Source organism: Zalophus californianus, chromosome 1, assembly GCF_009762305.2.
Source record: "Zalophus californianus isolate mZalCal1 chromosome 1, mZalCal1.pri.v2, whole genome shotgun sequence".
NCBI lineage: Eukaryota > Metazoa > Chordata > Mammalia > Carnivora > Otariidae > Zalophus > Zalophus californianus.
Window position 1 is genome coordinate 18,147,895 of NC_045595.1, and position 23,986 is coordinate 18,171,880.

General features: G+C 39.8%; 1 protein-coding gene across 3 annotated transcripts in view; it reads left to right on the plus strand.

Moving 5' to 3' along the window:
- The window catches only part of ARIH2 (ariadne RBR E3 ubiquitin protein ligase 2), a 50,796-nt gene that overhangs the window by 9,549 nt on the left and 17,261 nt on the right, over nt 1-23,986 (plus strand). The window contains exons 2-3 of one of the 3 annotated variants that reach the window (XM_027583612.1): nt 11,487-11,532; nt 22,494-22,561. The exons of 1 other annotated variant lie outside the window; for it this stretch is intronic. In XM_027583612.1, the coding sequence (XP_027439413.1) occupies nt 11,494-11,532; nt 22,494-22,561 (107 nt within the window). In that variant the 5' untranslated portion in view covers nt 11,487-11,493. The remainder of the gene's footprint in view (nt 1-11,486; nt 11,533-22,493; nt 22,562-23,986) is intronic. One more of the 3 variants, XM_027583611.2, reaches the window with a different exon arrangement.

The following is a 23,986-nucleotide window of genomic DNA, read 5'->3' on the forward strand; positions in this document are numbered from 1 at the left end:
GCTTTGGCTATTCTAGCTGCCCTGTTGCATGTGTATCTGTGGTTGGACATCAGTGGTGATCCTGGTGCTGTTTGTACAACTCTGACATATCAAGATATTTAATTCTTTCATATGATTTAGGTGCTATTTGGCTGGTAGAAAATATGATATGTATGTGGTTTAAAATTATAGCCATGTGAACAGTTGTTTATGAATGAAAGCTAAGTTTGAGGACTGGCTTGACTTTTTCACTGATACTCGTCTGTTTTACTTGTTTTATTTGTGTGTTGGCAGTTGCCTATGGATGAGCCATTGTCCAGCATAAAATTAAGCCTTTTGTTGCCTTTTGAGATTTCATGTCTCTTAAATATTAAAATTCCAGTTGTCTGGGACACTGGGTTTTTGGTTTAGTGAGGGCCCCTGGTGTCAGGGTAACTTCCTGTATGTGTTTTAAGACAAGTTCATGAGTAAGATCATTAATTGAGAAAGGAGCATGCCCAGGAAATCAGATTAAGGCCTAAGGATAGACAACAGAGAAAATGCTTATCTGTTATTGGGGGAAACTACTGGTGTTCAAATCATGGCAAAACGGAAGCATTGTTTTTAGAATGAGCTGTCATCTTACACAGATAGGATACAGTTGACCCTTGCACAATGATGGGGATTAGGGGTGCCAACCCCCACACTGCCAAAAATATGCATATAACTTTTGACTCCCCCAAAACTTAATACTAGTAGTTTACTGTTGACTGAAAGCCTTACCAATAACATAAACAGTCAACACATATTCTGTATGTTATATGTATTACATACCAGATTCTTACAGTAAAGTAAACTAGTGAAAAGAAAATGTTAAGAAAGTCATAAGGAAAAGACATTTACAGTACAGTATTGTAAAAAAACTTGTGTGTAAGTGGCTCTGTACGGTTCAAACCCATGTTGTTCAAGTGTCAACTGTAGTCATTAGAGATTGGTTGATTGCCAGGTGAAGTATTATATTGTAGGAGGGGGAAAACCTCTGACAAATATTTGTCATGATTGTGTGTGTCTTTAGGTCTTAAAGTCTTCAAGGAAAACAAAGCTGACTTTTTAAAACCCTGTATTTTCATATGAAACTCACACGAAGACTATTTGATTGTTATAGATGAGAGAGGCCTTTTCTGGTAATAACAGACTTTTTTTTTTAAAGATTTTATTTATTTATTTGAGATAGAGAGCACGAGAGGGAAGAGGGTCAGAAGGAGAAGCAGACTCCCTGCTGAGCAGGGAGCCGGATGTGGGACTCGATCCCGGGACTCCAGGATCATGACCTGAGCTGAAGGCAGTCGATTAACCAACTGAGCCACCCAGGCGCCCAATAACAGACATTTTTATTGCAAAATATGTAGTAGTTAGTCAAGAAGAATTTTGTCATTCAGTGAATCCTGCTAGTGCTGTTCTGTGAAACTGCTGAGGCATTTGCAGTCAAGCTGCCCAGATATTCCAGGCTGGCTTTCATTGGTGATGGGCCATAGGAGTCTCCCGCATGCTACTCCTCTCTCAACAGCATGCTAGGGGTGTGGGCAGGAGAGGAGGAATGTGGTTCAGGGCTCCACCCAAACGCATAAGAAAGAGAAGAAATAGTCCATTTGGGGCTAGATCTAGTCTAATGGAGACACAGTGAGCTCTCTGAGCTTTGTGTTGCAGGAGATCCTTCGAGGTGGAGTAGAAGGGCCGTGCAGGTAACAAGTCAAGTCCAAGCCCCACGGGTTAATAAGCATGGGGGTGGGAAAGTTACCTTCTGAGCTAAAGCAGGAGACTAAGAAGTATAGATTAAAGGAGTAAAATGTGGAGAATTGTGAATGAAGCGTGGGGTGTCTTTACTATTGGATTTTTTTAATCTTCTTCATCACTGAACTGCGGCTGTTCACTTCTTAAGCCTTTTGTGTTCCCCCAGATAGGATTGGAGAAATAAGCTGGCTATAATGAGTTTTTTAGTTCTTGCTTTATGAATTGCTGTATTAACTGCAGTAGAGCTGGGAAAATGTTACATAGAATACTTTATTCTGCCACCCTCTTGCTTGAATTTGTTTTAAAATCTAGTATTTGATATTCAGCAAAATGTGGCTAGAAAATGTTTTGTGATTCTTTTTCTGTGGATCATCTTTCCCCTTTGTGGATGAATCATAATTAGTTTTCAGGGCTTCTGACTCCAAGTGCAGAAAAGTCTTTATAGTTTCGTGTTCAAAACAATCTATTTCTGTGCTTTTGGTACTGTAACATGAGCAATTGATGTTCTTCACAAAATACCTTATATTTAGTCTTAAGTGGTACCAAGTTTTTGTATAATATCTGGAAAAGACTTTAATTTTACTTATTATGTCAACTTTTTTGTGTCCTGATATAGCGGGATTTTAGACCATTTTATTTTTATTTATGTATTTATTAATGGTAATTGTTGTTTTTTTATTACTATTAATGGGAAAGTATCCTCAAGCTGGGCCTGGTAACACTGAGTGTTTATGTGCTGAGAAGCCATCTCATTTCTATTTTTATGACCTGATGTCAGGTTTCTTTGCATGCCTGTATCTCAATAGAATCTAAATTAAATTCCTGTGTTTCAGATAGTTGGTTTTTAGTGGGTGTGTTGACATACTTCATGATGCCTTTAGTCTGGAAATCTGATGTGCATTTTACTGATGTACAAATTTATTTTTAAAAGGGAGATGAGAAATGTCCAGAGTGACATTGAGAATTGCCTAAGTACAACTGGTGCTAACAGTTGTCCCTGTCTTGCCAGTTTAGAAAGGTTATTGTCATCATTGACTTTGTTTGCTCACTGTGCACCTGGCAGTACACACAACATGTTTACCGCCTTCCAGAAAAAAAAAGCTTTCAATCAGATTCAAGGCCAGCTTTTATTCTAGTCTTTTTCTTGCGCTTTCACGCTATCACAGGAACCATGGGTAATCAAGGGGTGGTCTTATTTTATTTTATGAATTATTTATTTTAGAGAGAGAGCACACAAGCAGGGGGAAGGGCAGAGGGAGAGAATCCCAAGCACACTCCCTGCCTAGCCCTACAACACGGGGCTCAACCCCAGGACCCCGAGATCATGACCAGAGCTGAAATCAAGAGTTAGCCACGGGGTACCTGGTTGGCTCAGTCGGTTAAGTGTCTGCCTTCAGCTTGAGTCATGATCTTAGGGTCCTGGGATAGAGCCCTGCGGTGGGCTCCCTACTCAGTGGGGAGTCTGCTGCTCCCTCTCCCTCTGCTTCCCCACCCCACTCATGCTCTCTCTCTCAAACAAATAAATAAAATCTTAAAAAAAAAAAAAAAAGCCGCTCAACTGACTGAGCCACCCAGGTGCCCCCTTAAGGGGTGCTTTTAATCCTACATTTGTGTTCAAATCCTTAACTTACTTATATTTAACTTTTTATTGTTGAAATGTCACTACAGTATTTAAAGAAGAAATATCCTTCATAATTCCTTAACCTAAAATAAAAGTTTTCTTCCTTATAATCCTTTAGGGCTTACCTATATTCGTATATAATATTACTGTGCTTCAATTCATTCATTCAACCAATATTTATTAAGCACTTACTATGTGCCAGGCACTGAAAAAATAGCGTCGAACAACATAGATAGGTCCCTGCCCTGGTTGATGTTACATTCTGATAATTGTTATGTACATGTATTTTTATATTCTGCTTTTTTCTTATATACAGGCATGCCTCAGAGATATTGCAGGTTTGGTTCCAGACCACTGCAATAAAGCAAATGTCACAAAAAAGCAAGTCATATGAATTTTTTTTGGTTTCCCAGTGCAAACAAAAGTTATATTTAACTATACTGTAGTCTGTTAAGTGTGCAATAGCATTGTGTCTGTAAAACAATGTAAATATTTTAATAAAAAAATATTGCTTAAAAAGTGCTAACCATCATCCAAGCTTTTAGCAAGTTGTAATCACTGATCACAGATCACCATAGCGAATATAATAATAATGAAAAAATTTGAAATATTTCAAGAGTTACCAAGATGTGACACAGAGACATGAAGTAAGCAAATGCTATTAGAAAAATGGTACTGATAGACTGACTTGATGCAGGGTTGCCACAGACCTTCAATTTATAAAAAAAATACAATATCTGCAAAATGCAATGAAATGAGGTATGCCTGTATTTTAAATATTTCCCCGTTTTTATTTCATCCTCATAAATTACTTTAAATGGCTAAATATCACATCATCATATTGAGCCATAATTTGCTCAGACTTTTCCTATTGGGCATTTAGGTAAGTACTTATGTGTTACATTTCTTGGGGACTGGTTATGTTGCTGTGAACACTTTCATGAATGTGGCCTTTGTGTCTGTTGGGTCTTGGCCAGAGCCTGGGCTAGTGGTCAGATGGTTGGGCTCCATTCCCTTTTTTGCCATTTAATATAATGTGACCTTGGGCAACTTCCTCAACATCTCTAAGCTTCAGTTTCCTCATGTGTAAAATAATGATAATACCTCTTCACTGCATTAAATGAGATAATGCATGTAAAGTGCCTGGCACATGAATGTTCAAACAAATGGTCATGGTGGAAGCAGGGCAAGTGCAGAACAGTGGGATTGTTACTTTCACATATTTGCTGTGGTTCCTTAGAACACATTCTTAGGATTGTGTATTTTTTGGTTATAGGCTAAAAGCCACATTGAGGAAGGTTCTGGGTGACATATTGCTGATGGTGTCTCTGAGTGTGCATGTGGTAGATGGATCATATACTTTGGATTTTTTTTGTCTTCATCCAGAGCCTCTGGTTCCCTTCTCCTGGGGCCCACTGATAAGAAAAGTAAATATAACACAAAATGAATTTTGAATTGGGACCAGGAAAAGGATGCAGGGAAATATAGCTTGTCTGTTTTTCCTATATTTTTGGTTGACTGCAGTGTTTGGTCTTGGGCCTGCATTGATAGCACTACTTAATGAAGTGCTTAGTTGCTTTTGGGGTTCTTATTGGGGCATCTCCTTATTTTCTTTAACTTGTGCTCTGTCCCTGTCTCCCCTGTTTTTCGTGTTTTGTTTTGTTTTGTTTTTTTTACTTTGCCTTTGCCCCTACTGCTCTAGGAAAAAATTGACAGATTTCTCTGCCCAAAAGTGGGAAGAGTTATAGGAAAGATTTGAGAAAGGTACAGAGTGAGATACAGGAAGCTTCTCATCTTGCTCTTCCTAAAATGTGTCTACCCTGTGGCTTGATTACTCAAATTGACATGAATTGTCAGAATTTGAAGCTTATGTTGTGTTCCCTTTTCTTTGAACTGTCACAAACCTTTATACACATGAAATGGTTTCACTGTGAAAACCACAAGTTATCAACCATAAATGGAGAAAAATACAGGGAGAGTAAGCAAAAGGTTGGTTTAGAGATTTTAACAGAACAGAGCTGTTCTTATAATCAAGAACAGAGTGGTCTCCATCTGGGAAATTTGCTCTTTGACTAGCGGTTTTTTTCTTGGCCAGTACATGCTCTACTCATTCTCATTTCTTTTATCCCTTACCTTAGGCTCTCATTTTCCAGATCTGTAGATAGCTTTGCCTCCTTTTACAAGAAATAACTCCAATGCCATTAAACTTAGCTTCCTGGATTCTCTGTCTTAATTGGTGATACCACCATCCACCAAGCTGGAAGCTGAGGATTTACCCTTGATTCCCTTCTCCCACGAAGCCCTCCCTGTTCCCCAGGCAGAGTTGGACACTCCTGTCTCTGTACCACTCTGTGCCTGTTTCTTGCTGTGTATTTATGTTAATTGGAAACTTGTTTGTAAGCCAGGGCTTAAACTCTTTGAGAGTTGCTTATTGTTGATCTGTCTTTGCCAAGTCAGTAAATGCAAAAGTTGAAAATTTAACCCCAGACCTCTACTTCTGTATGTTCTCATTTGTAAATAGAAGACACACTTATCAAACGACTTCCATGAAGCCGGCTGAATTCTAAGCAGAGACAGTATATACCTGGTAGATGTATGGTTCCCAGCTTGGGGTGCATCTCAGAATTAATTTTGTCAATTCTGATACAAAAGCCTGAACTTCATGCAGACATAATAAAACAAAATCTTCAGAGGCGAGGCAAGGTATTATACATTATATTCGTGCGGAGAATTCATGTGGAAGTACAAAAAAAATTGTGAAACAATTCAGGTTATCAAAGCAAGGAAGAAAGAGTGTGTTCTTTCTTTGGCTGCCGAAAGGATGTGTCCAACATTCAGAGTGTGCTGGTTTCGTAACTGGAGTGGGAGTAGGATAAAGACACCCACCTATGCTGACAAGTTGGATGGGTTTCTTGTATTTTTTTTTTACTGTAATATTTTTGATGTCTAAATGTAACTTCCTGTGTCATCGATTATCAAGATAAAAGTGGGTTCTTAGGACCATGCTGATAAGGGGTAGCTGTAAAAATGACTAATAATATCTGCAATCACAAATACAATGTGAATGTTTTAAAAGTTTTGAATTTTATGGCATAGAACACTTCAAATTTTTTTTTATTTTTATTTTTTGCTAGCGTGTTAACATTGGCTTCTGCTACAAGATGATTGGTTGTCCTTACATACCTTTGTCCCCCCTCCATTTGTTTTTGTTTGTTTGGTATTCAAATGTCTGTAGCAGTTTTATTTGCAATAGCCAAAAACTGGAAACAACCCAAATATCCACAAACAGATGAATGAACAAATAGTGGTGTGCCCATAGAACAACATAACTTCTCAGCAGTATAAAAAGTGAATGGCTTATATAAGCGTCATTGGTTAATCCCAAAAAAGTATGCTGCATGAGGGAACCTGAGGGGAGAAAAGAGTAAATATTTTATGATTTGAATCATATAAAATTCTAGAAAATGCAAACCCATTGTGAAGGAAAGTAAATCAGTGGTTGCCTGGAGAGTTGGAGAGGGCAGGGAGAGAGATGATGATGAAGAGCATGAGGTAAATTTAGGGGTGGTTTTTCTATTTTGAAATATCATGAAAATGAAAGTAAAGCCATATTCATGTTATAAACTCATAATACAACAAAGAGAATAAGTAGACGGGGGTGGCTTGTGGGGACCTTGCACATAGGAGCCAGTTTGTCCAGCAGATCTTTGAAGAGACTGAGCTCTGATTTGACTGACAAAGGCTGGAAAAGATAAGTGAGCTGCAAATGAGAGGGTTAATTAAAGATTTCTATGTAAAATAGTTAACCCTGCTCCCACTTGGTTTGTAGACAAAATAATCTTATTTTTAAGAAATAGAGTAACCTGGGGAGAAATAGGGCCCTTAGAGAGTGTGAGATTGGGCTGACCTCATTGGTCACTTTGGGGGCTCTTGAGTCTTACGTATATGCTGCCTCTAATTAAGCACCCTAAAGAAAAGCCTGTCAGTTGACAGGTTCTGTCCATGTACACAGAGTTAGGGTTCATTTTCCTGACACCCACTCCCCTTTTAAAATTGTAACATTCATATAAAATTAACCATTTTAAAGTTGAAATTCAGTGGCATTTAGTACATTCACAGTGTGGAACCGTAATCTCCATCTAGTTCCGGAACATTTTCATTACCCAAAAGGAAACCTGGTACCTATTAAACAGTTATTTCTCACTCCCCCCAGCCCTGGGCAACCACTAATCTGCTTTTTTGTCTCTATGGATTTACTTATTCTATATATGTCATATAAATGGAATCATGCAATATATGACCTTTTGTGTCTGGTTGCTTTCACTTAGCATGATGTTTTTGAGGTTCATCCAAGTTATAGCATGCATCACTACTTCATTACCTTTTTTGGTGACCCTTTGTTTTTTTAACCAAGAATCACCAGACATTTGAGGAAAACATGCAAAATGGAAGAGAAATAGGAAAATTGATCTGAGCTGAAACAGACCAGGAGATGATTTTGCTTGTTTTTAAAAGCGTACTATTTAGTATTCTCCTAGATAATCAAGAAGATATGGCATCCATGAAACAATCAGAGATGCCATCTGGAAGAAACTGTCAAAATAAAAAAGCTCATAGAGATGAATTATGTGTTTCTCAAGTTAAAAAATATTCCGTAGATAGATCAGAAGATAAAAATCAAGAGAAAACCTCAATATAAAGCCAAAATACGAAAGGCGAAAATTGATGCGGAAAAAAGAGACATAGAGGATCAATTCAGAGATCCATCATCTACCAGAATTTCTGGGAAGTGAGAACAAAAAATTGAAAGGAGGGAAATATTTAAAAGTATAAGAAGAAGAAAATTTCCAGCATCTAAAGAAAGGAGCATTCTTCATATTGAAAGGTTCTACCCAATGCCCAAAAGAATAAAGAAAGGCCCACTGCTAGAATTTCAGAAAAACAAGAATAGACGGAAAACCCTAAAAGTTTCTGTATACACTGGGTCTTCTAAAAGAAATGGGAATCAGCTGTGTCATCCACAACAGTGACAACCAGAAGGCAGTGGAGCAGCAGTCTTCCAAGTCCTGAAGGAGAACGGTTTTGAACCTAGAATTTGTCATAGCAAAATACACTTGTTTTCAGATGTGCAAGGACTCCCAAAATTTTCTTTCCTTATACCTTTACTGAAGCAGTTATTTGGCAGATGAAAATAAAAAATGAGGAAAATATTCAAGAAATGGCTGAACTAACCTAGTAGTCCAATGAAAAGTTTTGTACAGTAGGAACTCTGTTTTACCCTGGAAAGTAGCCAGCCCAAATTTGAACACAGATTTGATGGGATCCAAGAAAAATTTATTCGGGAACGGGAATGGATAGATTCCAAGCAACAGATAAAATGAAGAAGAGGGAAGATAGTTGGAATACAGTGAAGAAACCATAGAACTTTTTACAAGGGGCAAGGGAATTAGAATTCCTGTGCAAAGGAGAAAAACTGTATGCAAAAAGTTGTAAGCCAAATATAAATCAAACACCTAACTGGCACAAGTATAATTAATTGGTGGCTACTGAATAGAGATAACGTATCTGTGCCTAATGTATGAAGAATATCCTTCTTTGAATGGCCCAAGGATAGTGGTTTTGGAAGCACAAGGAAGAAAATGCAATTTTGGTCCTGTAAATATTTTAAAGTTACAAAGGTAACTGCTAGAAGGAACTAAAAATAGTAATTTAAATATTAAAAGATTGGGCCTCGGAAGGGGGTGGTAGGGAGTGGTATAAGTAAACTAAATCTGCTATAGAATTATGGGCATGCTCAATGAGGTTGGTGACAACCAGAAGAACTGTAGAGATTTCTCCTGGATAGGAAGACTGGGAGGCTGGGGAAGGATGGGGTGGCAGGTATTGCTCCTTTTCATCAAAGTGCTTTTTATGAACCATTTGATTTTCTTTGTTATTGGTAATTGGGGTAGGTTAAGAACTCATTGATTCCCAATAAACAAGTGTTTCCTGAGTGTCTTCCATTATTTTAACTTTTAGATAGATGCTGAGAGCTGGGGGAAAAAATAGTTTGACCTCTACCATAAAATAATTTTAAGATCTCTTTGCCTTTAGTTTCTGCCACCTCTTTTTTTAGATTGATGAGAGAGGAGATCTAAATAAATCTTTTTCTCCTTCTATTTCATATTTTCTGGTATATCCACTAAAAGTGCCATTTTGATTATCTTGGTCTGTTGAAAAACTTAACGTAACTTCTTCAGACTCCAGCCTGAACTGAACTCCTTCCTGTTGCCCCTTTCTCTAACCCATATGTTTGATTTTTGTCTCCTCAAACCTCCTGTAAGCATCTCTGCTCTTCAGAACCCTCTGCAAACTCTCAGAAGACCTCTTGTCCTTCCTTTTTTTATTTTTTATTTTTTTAAACCTTCCTCAGATTAGCTGTATCTGGCCTCTTCCTGCATCCCCTAGAGGCCTGAAAGATCTTGGTGCCTGTCTGGGTTCTGGAGGAGAATGTGGGTATGCCGTGACAGAGGATAGTGTTAGCATGTAGGACCTAGTACTGGTGCTGGCATTGTGCCAAGTGCTTGCATATGGCAGAAAAGGAAATTGTTTCAAATCTCTGTCCTCAAGGAGCTTCCATTTCTGATGGAGTTTTATGTGAACAGAAAGGTTATAAAAATAGCATTACATGTTTTAAGCATAGCCATCTAAGGCCAGCAATCAGTAGTTCTGCTTTGAAATATGTTCTTGGAGTCTTTGGCTTTATCAGTAAGATATGCTAGCCTCTGAGGTGTCCTCTAGAGAAGAGTGGGAATATGAATGGTACTGCCAAGATAGTATTTGGTATTCTCTCTTAATATGCCTCCTTACAGTAGCAGTAGCTACAAGAGGCAGAGCATTATTTGAAATCATTTTTGGACAAGATGGGCTTGTGGCTGCATGAACATAGTAGGAGATTTGGCTTTTAATCCTACAGTGTGCAGTTCATTGGATGACAGCTCCTGTCTGCATTTCTTTTGGTTTGGTTACTGGATATGACCTTGGTTCGTAAAAATGGTGGTCATCCTGCTTTATGGCACCCCCTGGAAAACTCTTAGAATTCTAGTAGGGGCTTAACCAGCCTTTTGTACTAAGTACTTTCCAGAGGTTTTTCATTAAAATTAACACCCTAAAATATAGGCTGGGATTTACTCCATGATAATGTAGCAGGTGATGGATGGATGAGGTACAGGTAGAGTGGATCTGGCCATGAGTTGATGTTGGAGCTGGGTGATGGGTACATGGTTTTCATCATACTCTTCACTTTTGTAGATGTTTGGAATTTTTCATAATAAAAAAGTACCCTCGTGGTCAGGGATGGATGACTCATATTTTTGCTTTATTGTATTTTGCATAAATAACTTTATTTAGTGAGATCTTTGGGTTTCTTGGTATTTATTTTAATGATCAAAGACAGACTAAGGTTAGACAAGAGAAATCTTCAAATTTAGCCAGATTTTTAAAAGTATGAATAGCATGGGTGCCTTGATTACAAGTCAGCCCTCCCTCCATGGAGATGTGTAAAGAAAAAGTGAAAGGAAGCAAAGTTATGATCAGGAGCCAGAGAGCTGGCCTTCTAGAAGCTGAGAATATGTAGATGTGAAGTATGGGAGAAGTGAAGGCCCACCACTTAAATTAGACCGTAGGGGTGAGCCTTGCCTAAAGTCAGAGGCCTGCTGGAACCCCACTATCACAACCACTGCTGCTGATTTTGTCCCATTCTAGGGTGATGTTCACCTATTCCTTTGTCTCTGTGGTTTGACCTTGTTCTTCCTCTTATGCCTTTTAGTACTTTCTCACCTCACCCCCTACCCTCCAAGACCTGAATTCATCCATCTTGATCTCCTTAGGCTAGCTTTCCTATATCATGTCCCTTTCTACCCCAGACCCAGAAGCTCACCCACAATTCACTCCTTTCCTTCATCTCTGCTGTTTAGTGAATTACCACTAGCGTTTGTTAACAAATGTGATTGGACCACGAAGTGGCTTAACACAGGCTGAGGCATGGAGACCCATTCGTGTAGCCTTAAAAATTTTCAGGCAGTTGGCAAGTAAGAATTCTAAATAAAAATTGAAACTACCACCTGTATTTTTTCAGGCCGTTGATGCTCACTGCCATCAGCTGCATCCTCCCTATGGCACTGGTAAGTGTGGGAAGGGCTGGTGACAGTTTTGGTGGGCTGCTGGATTTCTTTTTTCTGGGGGAAAGATCTGTTTGCAAGCCGTGTTATTGACTTGTCCCCGAGGGCTGGACAGCTTCAACCAGCTATAGGAGACTAAAAAGAGGAAGAAGCAACTGACCATGCCCATGGGTTTCCTTGGGGAACTGTTGTCAAGAGCAGAGGCTCTTCACTATGTGCCTTGATCCTTACATAAAATTAGCACGTTCTGTGCATTATTTTGAATAATAATAATATTATTCAAGTGCTCTGGGATGTCAAATAGTAACTGTTAAATTTCCTGAAACTCTTAAAACATTTTTTCCAAAGATGGATATTGGCTGTGTGTTAGAAAGGGTCCAAAATGTTGTATGTACTTATCATTTCCTTCGGTAGCATGGTTTATCTCGCTCTGGGATTTTAAGTTCTTTGTGGTCAGGAGATCAAGAAATGTTTGTTCCAATGATTAATATAAAATTCTGATAGAGACTTACCAAGAAATTTGTGGCTCTCATTTACTAACAAACTTGAGGTGGACTTGGGGGGGACCTGTGATTTTAAAAAATTGTTTTTACCACAGTCTGCTTTCTGCTTAGGGAACTAATGGAGAAAATATACACAGTAAAGTTGAAACATAGGGTGGGACAGCAAGTCACAGAATTGCTGAAGTATAAGCCAATAACCAAATTGCTGCTGGAATTACCTTATCTAAGGTCTTGAAATCCTGGTGCTATCTCCTTATAGTGAGTGGGTTGGAGGCCATGCAGATTCAGAAGTCTTATCTCATCAAGGTGGTCTCCACTTTAAGTGACAGTTGGATGTTTACACTATTTCATTTCTCTAGTCTCTGAAGCCCTTAGAACATGTAAGGAAGTGCCTCCAGAATATCTAATGAAATGCAGAGGTGGTGGACTTGTATACTGTTAACCAGTGAAGAACTCCTTGCTGGTGACAGTGGCTAAAATATTCATGTACACTTTATTACATCTCTGTGAGAAAAATCTTAGCATCATTGGCCCATATTCTAGATTTCCTACTGGTCCCCACTTCCCAACCGCCAAGCCCTCCTTATGAAGTAGGGATAGAATTGTATGCACACTTACTACACTGTTTATAAGAAACCGAAAGAAGAACTTGACTCCCCAGCAGCTGTCTACTCCTTTAGGTATCTGTGCACAAGTGGTAACTACTGAACATGTTTTTTTTTTTTTTAAGATTTTTTATTTATTTATTTGAGAGAGAGAATGAGAGAGAGAGAGCAGAGGGTCAGAGGGAGAAGCGACTCCCTGCTGAGCAGGGAGCCCGATGTGGGTGGGACTCGATCCCAGGACTCCAGGATCATGACCTGAGCCGAAGGCAGTTGCTTAACCAACTGACCACCCAGGCACCCACTACTGAACATGTTTTGAGGGCTTGTATCAGGGAAATAACCTTAAGCATCTGTCCCAAACATAGATTGTAGAAAATGACAGAAGATTTTTGCCTGCAACCTTTGGGAAATACTGATGACCAGCAGCAAAGTCCTTTCCGACATGCATGCGGCTAAGGTGTTCCTGAAATAAAAGAACTGGAAACCATTCGAGGGTGTTGGGATTATAAATGCAACGGCAAAACAAAGCCAGATTGGATTGGCAATGCAGAACAGTGTTCAGGGTAAATGACGACAGAGGGTGATCCCACAGTTTTTTCAAGCTGGAAGGCAAGCTCCGCAGAGGCTCCTGACCCATTGTTGGTCAGGTTTGATGGTGTAGAGAAAGAGGAGAAAAAGGCAGGGAAGATAGGCTGCTCTTGGCTTCTGCTCTTACCACATTTTTTGCTCTGGACCACCAGAGACTTGAGGGCATCCTTCAGTCTTTGATGAACTTTATACCACTATTTGTCCTCCCTTCCCCACCTTGATCAGTCACATTCCCTTCCCCAGCTCCCAGGAAAAATAAGAGAGGAGTTTTTTACCTTTGGGTCCTCTGTTCACAGTAACCAAGGCTTAAGCACAACTGTGATGCCTCAAAGACAGGCTTGAGAGCTGTGCTTTGTGGAACGGCAACATTCAAGGAGTAGAACATCCATGGGAACACTAAGAAGGCTTGATCTGGGAGGTTGAAAGAGAGCCACAGAGTGTTGTAAAGTTATTGGCATTATAGGCCTGTGTGGAAGTTGTATCTGCTTATGCTGAAATTCACATTGTATGATCAATTAACCTTTGGTCAAAACTATGTTAAAACTCTGAAGGGGAGTTTTTTATTTTGAGGAGTAAGTAAAAGGTCAAAGTGATTATTTGATACAGTAGCATAAAGGTCAACCTTTTGTTTATTGTGACATTTGTTTATGCAAGTTACTACAATTGTGTTAAAAGTACCTCCTGACTTCTATTACGAAAAATTAAAACAGAAGTTTAAGGAATTGTACAGTGGACATCCATACACCTACTGTCAAGATTATACAGTTGCTAACCTTTGGCTACATTTGCTTTGTTATGTATCTAGGCATCAACCAATTTTATTTTTATACAGATTTGTTGAAGTATTATTTACATGACATTAAATTCACCCATTTTAAAGTGTACGTTAAATGAATTTTAGTAAGTTTATGTAGCTATGTAATCATCACCACGATCTGAGTTATAGAACATTTTCATCATCTGGAAAGTTCCCTTGTGTTCGTTAGTCAGTCCCCACTCACAGCCCCAGGCAACTAGGAGTCATCTTTCTTTCCATATGGTTTTACCTTTTCTAGAAACTTCATATAAATGAAATTGTACAATATGTAGTCTTTTGTGTCTGTCTTCTTTCACTGAGCACAATGTTTTTGAGGTTCATCCCCGTTGTATTACATGTCAGTCGTGCTTTCCTTTTTATTGCTGAATGATTTTCCATTGTATGGATATATTACATTTTGTTTATCCATTCATTCATCAGTTGATGGACATTGGGTTGTTTCCAGTTTGGGGCTATTATGAAATATGCTGCCATGACCGTTCATGTCTAGGGCTTTAAATGGACATATGTTTTCATTTCTCTTGGCTAGATATCTAGGAGTGTGATTGCTAGGTTGTGTGGTAAGTGTGTGTTTAATGTTTTAAGAAACTGCCAAACTCTTTTCCAAGGTGAATGCTATTTTAGATTCCTGCCAGCATTATATAAGGGTTCCAGTTTCTCCACATCTTTGCTAGCACTTGGTATTGATAGTCTTTTGGATTATATTCATTCTAGTGAGTCTGAGGTGGTATCTTGCGGTTTTAATTTGCATTTCCCTTATGACTGATGATGTTGAGGATCTTTTCTTTTGCATATTTATTGTTCATACCTTTTTCAGGTGAAGGGTTCAAATCTTTTGCCCATTTTTAAAAATTGGGTTATTTGTCCTTTTGAGTTGCATGAGTTCTTTATAGATTCTGAATTAAGTCCTTTGACAGATATATGATTTGTAATTATTTTCTCCTAGTCTGTGGCTTCTCTTCCATTTTCTTAATATCTTTGAAGACTAAAAGTTTAATGAAGTCCAGTTTATCAGTTTTGTTTTTTTTTTAAGGATAGTGCTTTTGTTGTATCTAAGAAATCTTTGCCTAACCAGGGTTGCAGAGATTTTCTTCTAGAAGTCTTAAGGGGTTTTTAGTTTTACATTTAAATCTGTGAACTATTCTGAGTTAATTTTTGCATGTTATGAAGTGTCTAAAGTTCTGTGGTTTGTTTTTATATAATGATGTTCAGTTATTCAAGAACCATTTGTTGAACGTTTCCTCAACTGAATTCCTTGGCACCTCTCTATAAAATTAACCGTAAATGTCTGAGTTTACTTCTGGATTTTTTTTTTTTAAGATTTTATTTATTTGACAGAGAGACACAGCGAGAGAGGGAACACAAGCAGGGGGAGTGGGAGAGGGAGAAGCAGGCTCCCCGCCGAGCAGGGAGCCCGATGCAGGGCTCGATCCCAGAACCCTGGGATCATGACCCGAGCCGAAGGCAGACACCTAACAACTGAGCCACCCAGGCGCCCCTACTTCTGGATTTTATTGTTTCATTGATCTCTGTTTCTAAGCCCATACGTACTTTGCTGTCTTGATTACTGTAGCTTCATAGTAAGTTTTGAAGTCAGATGGTGTAAGTCCTCCAACTTTGCTCTTTCAAGATTGCTTTGGATATTCTGGGTCTTTTACCTTCCACAGATTTTAGGATCAACTTTTAATTTGTGCCCTCTCCCCCCCAAAAAAAACCCTGCTTTGATTTTGATTAATTTTGATTGCTGTGTTCAGTCTGGAGCTATGTTGTTCAGTCTGGTGGCTATGACCCCGTGTAGCCATTGGGCATTTGAAATGTGGCTAGTTTGAATTGGTATATGCTATAATTCTAAAATATATAGTGTGCTTTAAAGACTTATATGAAAAAAAGGATATGAAATAAAATAGTTCGTGAATAATTTTGTGGATTACATATTAATATTATAGATGTATTAGTCTAAATAAAATATATCATTAAAACACATTTCACCTGTTTTAAATTTTAGTTTTCATTTGTTTGCTGCTGTATAGAAATACTTTTGGTTTTTGTATATTGACTTTGTATTTTGTTATCTTACTAAATTCATTTACTAGTAGTAGTTTTGTATATTTGTTTAGGATTTTCTTAGTAAACAGTCATTTTATCTAGGAATAGAGACAAATTTGCTTCTTCTTTTTCCAATCTTTTATTAATGTATTTTATGTCTTCCTCCCCCCTTTCCCTACCCTGGCTAGGGCCTCCAATATAATGTTAAATTGTGAGGGTAGTCATCTGTACCATTTTCCTGATATAGCATTCACTGTTTCATCGTTGAATATAATGCTTTTCATAGATGCCCTATATCAGATTCAGGCAGTTCACTTTTTGTCCTGATTTGCTGAGAATTTTTATCTTGAATGAATATTGAATTCTGTCAAATGGGTTTTCTGTGACGGAAATAATCATTTTTTCCACCTTTATTTTGTTAATTCGGTGAATTACAATAGGAGCTTTGAAATGTTAAATCATCTTTCCATTCCTGGGATAAACGTCACTTCGTTACACTATATTGTCCTTTTTCTATATTGCTGTATTTAATTTGCTAAAATATTTGGATTTGTCTGTTCATAAAGGATACTGATCTGTAATTTTCTTTTTGTTACATTTTTGTCAGATTTTTGTATCTGAATTATGTTAGTCTCATAAAATTAATTTGGAAGAAGTATTACTTTCTTGAGTTTCTGAAAGTGTTTAAGATTAGTGTTGATAAAGTTCACCAGTAAAAAGTAGGCATGGAATGTTGTGAGGAAATTTTTGATTATGAATTCCATGTCTTTAATAGATACAGTTATTCAGTTTATTTTTTCCATTTTGTGTCAGTTTTGCTAAGTAGTGTTCAAGGAACTTGTCAATTGCACCTAAGATACCAGATTTATTAAAATTAGATTATTTATAATATGCCCTTATTTTTCCTTTTAGTACCTGTTAGGTTTGTAGGGATAGTCCCTTTTTCACTCCTGTTATTGGTAATTTGTATTCCCTTTTTTTCTTAAATGTTCTAGCTAAAGTTTTTATCCACTTTGTTGATCTTCTTAAAGAATCAACTTACAGACTTTATTTTTCAATATTACTTGGATTGAAATTATTTCTGTTTGGTTCTTTTTAATTTTTTCCTTTCACATGCTTTGAGTTTAGTCGTCTTTTTCTAGGGTTTTGTTTGTTTGTTTTTTTAATTTATTTGACAGAGAGAGAGACAGCGAAAGAGGGAACTCAAGCAGGGGGAGTGGGAGAGGGAGAAGCAGGCTTCCCGCCGAGCAGAGAGCCCGATGTGGGGCTCGATCCTAGGACCCTGGGACCATGACCTGAGCTGAAGGCAGACGCTTAATGACTGAGCCACCCAGGCACCCCTAGTTTTTTTTTTTTTTTTAAGATTTATTTATTTATATGAGAGAGAGAAGGAGTGCGTGCGTGCAAGCGCACCCTCACACCTGCAGAGGGACGGTTGGTGGGGCGGCAGAAGGAGAGAATCCTCAAGCAGCCTCCTCGCTGAGTGCAGAACCCAACATGTGGCTTGATCCCGAGATCATGACCTGAGCTGAAACCAAGAGTCGGATGCTTAACCCACTGAACTACCCAGGCACGTGCCCCCCCCCCCCATTTTTTAAAGATTTATTTATATGGTTTTTTTCTAGTTTCTTAAGGGGACTTTATGTCATTGATTTGTAGATTTTTTTCCTAGTATAAACATTTACAGTTGTAAATTTCCCTCTGACATCATGTTAGCATCTCACCAAGTTTTATTCTGTGGTATTTTCATTATCATTCAGCTCAAAACATTTTCTAATTTCTCTTGTGATTTCTTCTGTGACACACAGGTTCTACAGAAGTATGTTCTTTAATTTCTAAGTATATGCTACAAAAAAGGGCATCCTTGGTAGAGAATAGTTAGTAAGGTGTGTGGGGGTGCTAGAATCACTTGGTCTGTTGCTGGACTCCAGGACATAGTGGTCCTGATGACTCTTACTAAGAGCTTAAAGTTTGTCTCCTCAGTACTGGAAAACAGTGATGGGTTTTAAGCAGGGTGGGAACTGATCCCGGCAAGATGTGAGAGCTGTGTAAGAGCTGTTTAGTATTATTACTTTTACATCAGGGTTTCAGAAAGGTAATCCTGAGGGATATGGAGTAGAGGGGTTCAGACAATAGTACTGATAGGTTGTTAATTTCTTGATCAGAACTGTCCAGCAAGGGCTCATCTTGATTCTGCTCTAAAAGATTCTGTTCTCCACAATTGAAAAGAGAGGAATGGAAGACTCTCCCCAATTGTGAACTATCAACTCTAATAGATTCAGAATGGATTGCTGAGCTCTGAGCATTAAACAGTAATGGTATGAATACTCAGGGAATTCTTTCTTGAGAGAATTCAGCTGTTTGCACTCTGAGAAAGATTCATCTCCAAGGTTTGTCCTGGCCCTCTTGTAGAAGATGGCTTAAATGTTGGTGCCCCTGCACCCCCTCCCACTTCCTTTTCTGCCCCAAATCACTGTTCTTGCTTTCTCTGAGATACTGCTGGGACATGTGTGCAGTCAAGTTCTCTCTCGGTTTGTTTTTGTTTGTTTGTTTTTTTAATATTTTATTTGGGATGCCTTGGTGACTTAGTTGATTAAGCATCTGCCTTCAGCTCAGGTCATGATCCCAGAGTCCTGGGATGGAGTCCCGCATCGGGCTCCCTGCTCAGCGGTGAGCTTGCTTCTCCCTCTGCCTGCCACTCCCCCTGCTTGTGCTTGCTCTCTCTCACACTCTCTCTCCCTGACAAATAAAATCTTTAAAAAAAAAAAAAAAGATTTATTTTTGCGAGAGAGAGAGCTTGCTCATGTGATAGCACAAGTAGGGGGAGGGGGTGGGGCAGAGAGAGAAGCAGACTTCCACTGAGCAGGGAGCCCGATGCAGGACTCAATCCCAGAACCCTGGGATCTTGACCCAAGCTGAACACAGACGCTCAACTGACTGAGCCACCCAGGCGTCCCCAGTTCTCTCATGTGACCCAAGATCAAGGATGAGGTGGCCTCCCTGCTGGGACTACTACTTTTTTAAAAAGATTTTATTTATTTTTCAGAGAGCACAAGCAGGGGGAGGGGCAGAGGAAGTGGGAGAAGCAGGCTCCCCACTGAGCAAGGAGCCCGATGGGGACTCCATCCCAGGACCCTTAGATCATGACCTGAGCTGAAGGCAGACATTTAACCAACTGAGCCACCCAGGCGTCCCATGGGACTACTTTTTTAGCATAAATTCTTCTAGGTACTCTTCCTCTACCCCTGTGCTCTTTTTGCCAGAGAACCTTTTGGAACCTGACTTCCCTGTAGATTCCCTGGTGTCCATTACAGGGCAAGGCACAGTCACACTGCATTTTGCTTAAATTAATGGTCTGTGAGTTCCTTTAGGTTTATAATGGATTACTGAGGGAAAGTCCCTGATTTTCTATGATATACTGTGGACATAATATGGGCCATTTTCACACCTCCATCTGTGATGTGGAGATCACAGTAGCACTTCCTGCAGAAGGCTGGTGGGAGGTGCATATAGCTGACACATGTGTGCCTCTTATCTTGTATATATTGCTGTATTCTTGGCTGTCGGCACTGAAAGAATAGATTCATATACTCCATTGTCAGTTTCATAAAGTGCTAGATGTATTCTCTTTTCACATAATCTCTTCTCACCAAAACTCAACTCTGCTGGGATATTCTGAGTTGGTCATTAGTGGACTTGCAGTCAATAAAATTTCTGTTTCAGCAGAGGGCCATGTTTTCCATAGGTGGGCTGCATGTGGTGTGCAAATTCTGAGGATTTGTTGCTGCTGTTAAGTGCTGTTCAAATCAAAGGATCAGACTAGATAGGGTGGTAAAATTCTTTTTCCTAAGAAAAGTTGTGGGACGCCTGGGTGGCTCAGTTGGTTAAGCGACTGCCTTCGGCTCAGGTCATGATCCTGGAGTCCCGGGATCGAGTCCCACATCGGGCTCCCTGCTCAGCGGGGAGTCTGCTTCTCCCTCTGACCCTCTTCCCTCTCGTGCTCTCTATCTCTCATTCTCTCTCTCTCAAATAAATAAATAAAATCTTTAAAAAAAAAAAAAGTTGTGGAGTTCGATTTTGAAAATCCACAGATTAAGACAGGATGTCACTTAATGATTGCCATTTGTTGAGGGGTCACGCTCTCTCCAGTCCAGTTCTAGGCTCTGTGGATCTGTGAGAGGCAGCCTGACCCCTGTTTTTAGCTCACAGCCTCCACCTAAGCCATCTGTGGTGAGGAAGGGGGCGGTGGGGGTGGCTGCTGGACATGGTCAGGACTCCTCTCGTTTCCCAGGTGGTTTAGTGCCTTGTCAGGACCTAATAGCCACTGCATGCCAAGACATTTAGAAGTCAGGACAGAAAATGGTGTAGGGCTGATTGGGCCCCATTAGGTAAGAGGTGATAGAAAAGGCTCCAGTGAGGAGGTCATCCAAAACAGTATCACTATCAGATTAAAAAAAAACAAAAACTGTAGTCAGAAGCTATATTCAAAGCAATTATTTAACTTTAAACCTTATGTTTTGTCTGTTTTCATTTTGTGATAGTGGTTTGCTGTGGATAAATAGTTTTGTTATGGCAACAGTTAGAAGAAATGTCAGTTACAATTCAGGGATCCTAGACCTAACGTCTCCATGGTCCTCAAGAAGAAAATACTACAGCAACGTGTATGAGTCAGATGGCTGTTACCTTGCATGGAAGGGATGTGGGGAACCCCACCCTTAGTGAAATGTGTTATCTTGAGACCTTGGTTTTCTCCAGATGTACCTGGGCTGTAGGATAAAAAGGCATTCACTCACTGCACAGCCTTTGACACTGATTATGCACTGGGACATGCCCTTGTTTAGTAAGTGTGCACCTGTCTCCTTTCAGGAGTAACTTGAGCTCTAGGGGCAGGGATTACGTGTTGGTCACTGTGTCTTTCCGCCTGCAGTTCTTATCTGTGGACCAGCTGCCTTATAGTTCCTTGGTAGTTCCTGTTTAAAGACTCAGTCCAGTGGGCAGAGTACCAAGGTTCTGTGTGTTCTCTTGGCTCCCTGGCCTGAAGTGTGCTCCTTGTTTCTCCTTGATTCAGTAGCACCCTCATGCTATGTAGTGCTCTCCCTAGGAAGCCTGATCTAGACCTCCAAACACAACCCTGTCTTCTGTGGTTCTACCCTAGTCTTGACAACTTCAGGGTGTTCCTTTTTGTAACTAGTCTGCCTAATCTGCTTCTCATCTCCACTCCACCCTTTTTAAGAGAGAGAGAGCATGCCTGTGCGGGAGCCCCAGAGGGGCAGAGGGAGAGAGAGAATCCCAAGCAGGCTCTCCAGTCAGCACAGAGCCCAACGCAGGGCCCTGTCTTACAACCATGAAATCATGACCTGAGCTGTAATCAAGAGTTCAGACGCTTAACTGACCAGGCGCCCTAGTCTTCTTTCCCTATTAACAACATAGTGTGGCTATAACATGTACATGCTATCTTACTACTGGCTTCTTTAGCCTAACATTAGAATGTGAACTTTCTATGTCAATAAACTTATTTCTGTAACATCCTTTTCAATGACTGCATACTAAATCATTGCATAGACCTATCATACATTGTTTACCTAGTTCCTTTTTGTTGGACATTTAGTAATTTTTAATTTTTTACTCTTGTAAAGCACTGTGGTACACATATCCTCTATGATTTCCTCAGAAAAATTTACAGAAGTAGATTTCCTAGCTCAGAGCACCTTCTGAGGCTTTTTGATAGCCACAGCCAGTGTGCTTTAAAATGTAGGGGCCACAAAAGCTGTCCATAGGCTTTTTTTTTTTTTTTTTTTTTTGACAGAATAAGCAGGGGGAGCGGCAGGCAGCGGAAGAGGGAGAAGCAGGCTCCCCTGCAAGCTAGGTGCTCCTGTCCATCGGCTTTTAAATCATACTTGCAATCAGGGCTCATTGGTTACCAGGAATTTGGAGGTTTTAAGCAGGGATGTTTTGATTTGCTGGATTTATACAAGAAGTCCAAGCCTGGAGATTTTCTGAGACTAACAGGCCTAACTAGAGGTGCACTTCCCATGTGTGGCCCTCCTTCAGCAGCTTGAGGGAACATAGGCCACATTAGGGAACACACAGCTCTTTTCTTCAATTGGATGCTGGATTGTTATTGTAACAGGGTGGTTTTACTTCAGTTTCAACTCAAACTAATTTCTTAGAAGTGTCATTAATGAAAGCAAAGAAAAGTGAAAGAGATTCAGGAAAGATTATACTAAGATTATCACTAGGATTATAAGAGTCTGAACTTAAAAGATGAAGCAGAGAACCAAGAGGAAGAATTTGGAAATCAAGCCTGGGCCTGCTGTAGATATGAATGTATGCACTTCTCAAAAAGTGGAGTTCTCTGAAGGAAACTACAGTTGTAATTTGATTTTTTTTCTTTCTTCTTTCTAGGTATCTCATTCAGTTGCTAAACTTATATTAGTTAATTTCCACTGGCAAGTTGCAGAGATATTGGACAGGTAAGGTGTTTGGGGGAAGAGAGATGGCCTTGCCCATAGCTTCTTTCTCTGCCCATCCACCCAGTGGTGATTATTGTTTATGTTTTGGAGTATATCCTTAACAATGTGCATATTATATATTTAAAACATTGGATCATATTGTATATCCTTTTATCCTCTCAGTACCTAGCGAACATTTTTTCATGATTGCATCATATTCTTTCTATCTCTGTTTCATTGCTGGCTCAGTATTTCATCGTATAGATGTCCCATGCTTTTTTTTTTTTTTCTTTTTTAAAGATTTTATTTATTTATTTGACAGAGAGAGACATGGTGAGAGAGGAACACAAGCAGGGGGAGTGGGAGAGGGAGAAGCAGGCTTCCCACCAAAGCAGGGAGCCTGATGTGGGGCTTAATCCCAAGACCCTGGGATCATGACCTGAGCTGAAGGCAGACACCTAACGACTGAGCCACCCAGGCGCCCCTAGATGTCCCATGCTTTTTTCCAAACCCCTGTTGTCAGTGAAGTTAGCTCATTTTTTTTACGCCGTTAAGAATTTCTAATCAGTGCCCTTCTGTATAACACTTGCTAACATCTCCATTTGTTTCTTTTGGATATATCAAGTGAGGAATGCAACATACTTTTGAATATTACCTTCAGAAAAGATAGGCCAGCTTACCACCAGAACCAGATCTCTAGAGGCACAGACTTTGGAGTCTCAGAATGTCCTGGAAGTTGTCAGGAGGAGGGGTTCCTCTTCCTGCTGCCCCCTCCGGGAAGAGTCACCATGCCCTGCCTACAGAGGCATGTGCTTCTGTCTAGCGTAGGGTTTCTCACCCTCAGCATGCATGCCATCTGGGGTTAGATAATTCTTTTTGTGGGGCACTGTTCTGTGAGTTGTAAGGTTTGGCAGAATCTCTGGCAGAATCCATTTGAAAAGACAACAATAAAAAAGCAAAAGAACAAACATTTCATAGAAAAGAAGGCATGAACAGCCATTAACATGAAAAGATGCTCAACCTCCATAATCTGGGACACTGAAATTAGCACCCCGAGCCTTTGAAATAAAGTCTCCAAGTAAGCCCTGGAGAACAAAATTGCCACTAGTGAGAATCACTGGGCACATCCCTGCCCTTTCACACACGAGAGAGTCTTTCCTTGTATGGTGTGATCCATTTATCTGCAAAGGAAGGTCATGCCTTTCCTTCTCCAGGCTAAACATAACTGGGATGGCTGTACCTGCTGAAGCAGCTCCGCCCACTCAGGAAGGAGCAAATACGCTCCTGATTTCACTAACTGAACTCTTCACTCTGTATCCCCAAGAGGCGAATACGTTTAGGTAGACTTTCAAGTGAACTTCCACTGTCTGCACTGCTGTTTCTACTACCCAGAATTGGGACCCATGTAGGTTCCAGCAGTGGGGTATCTCTCACTGTCCAACTGTA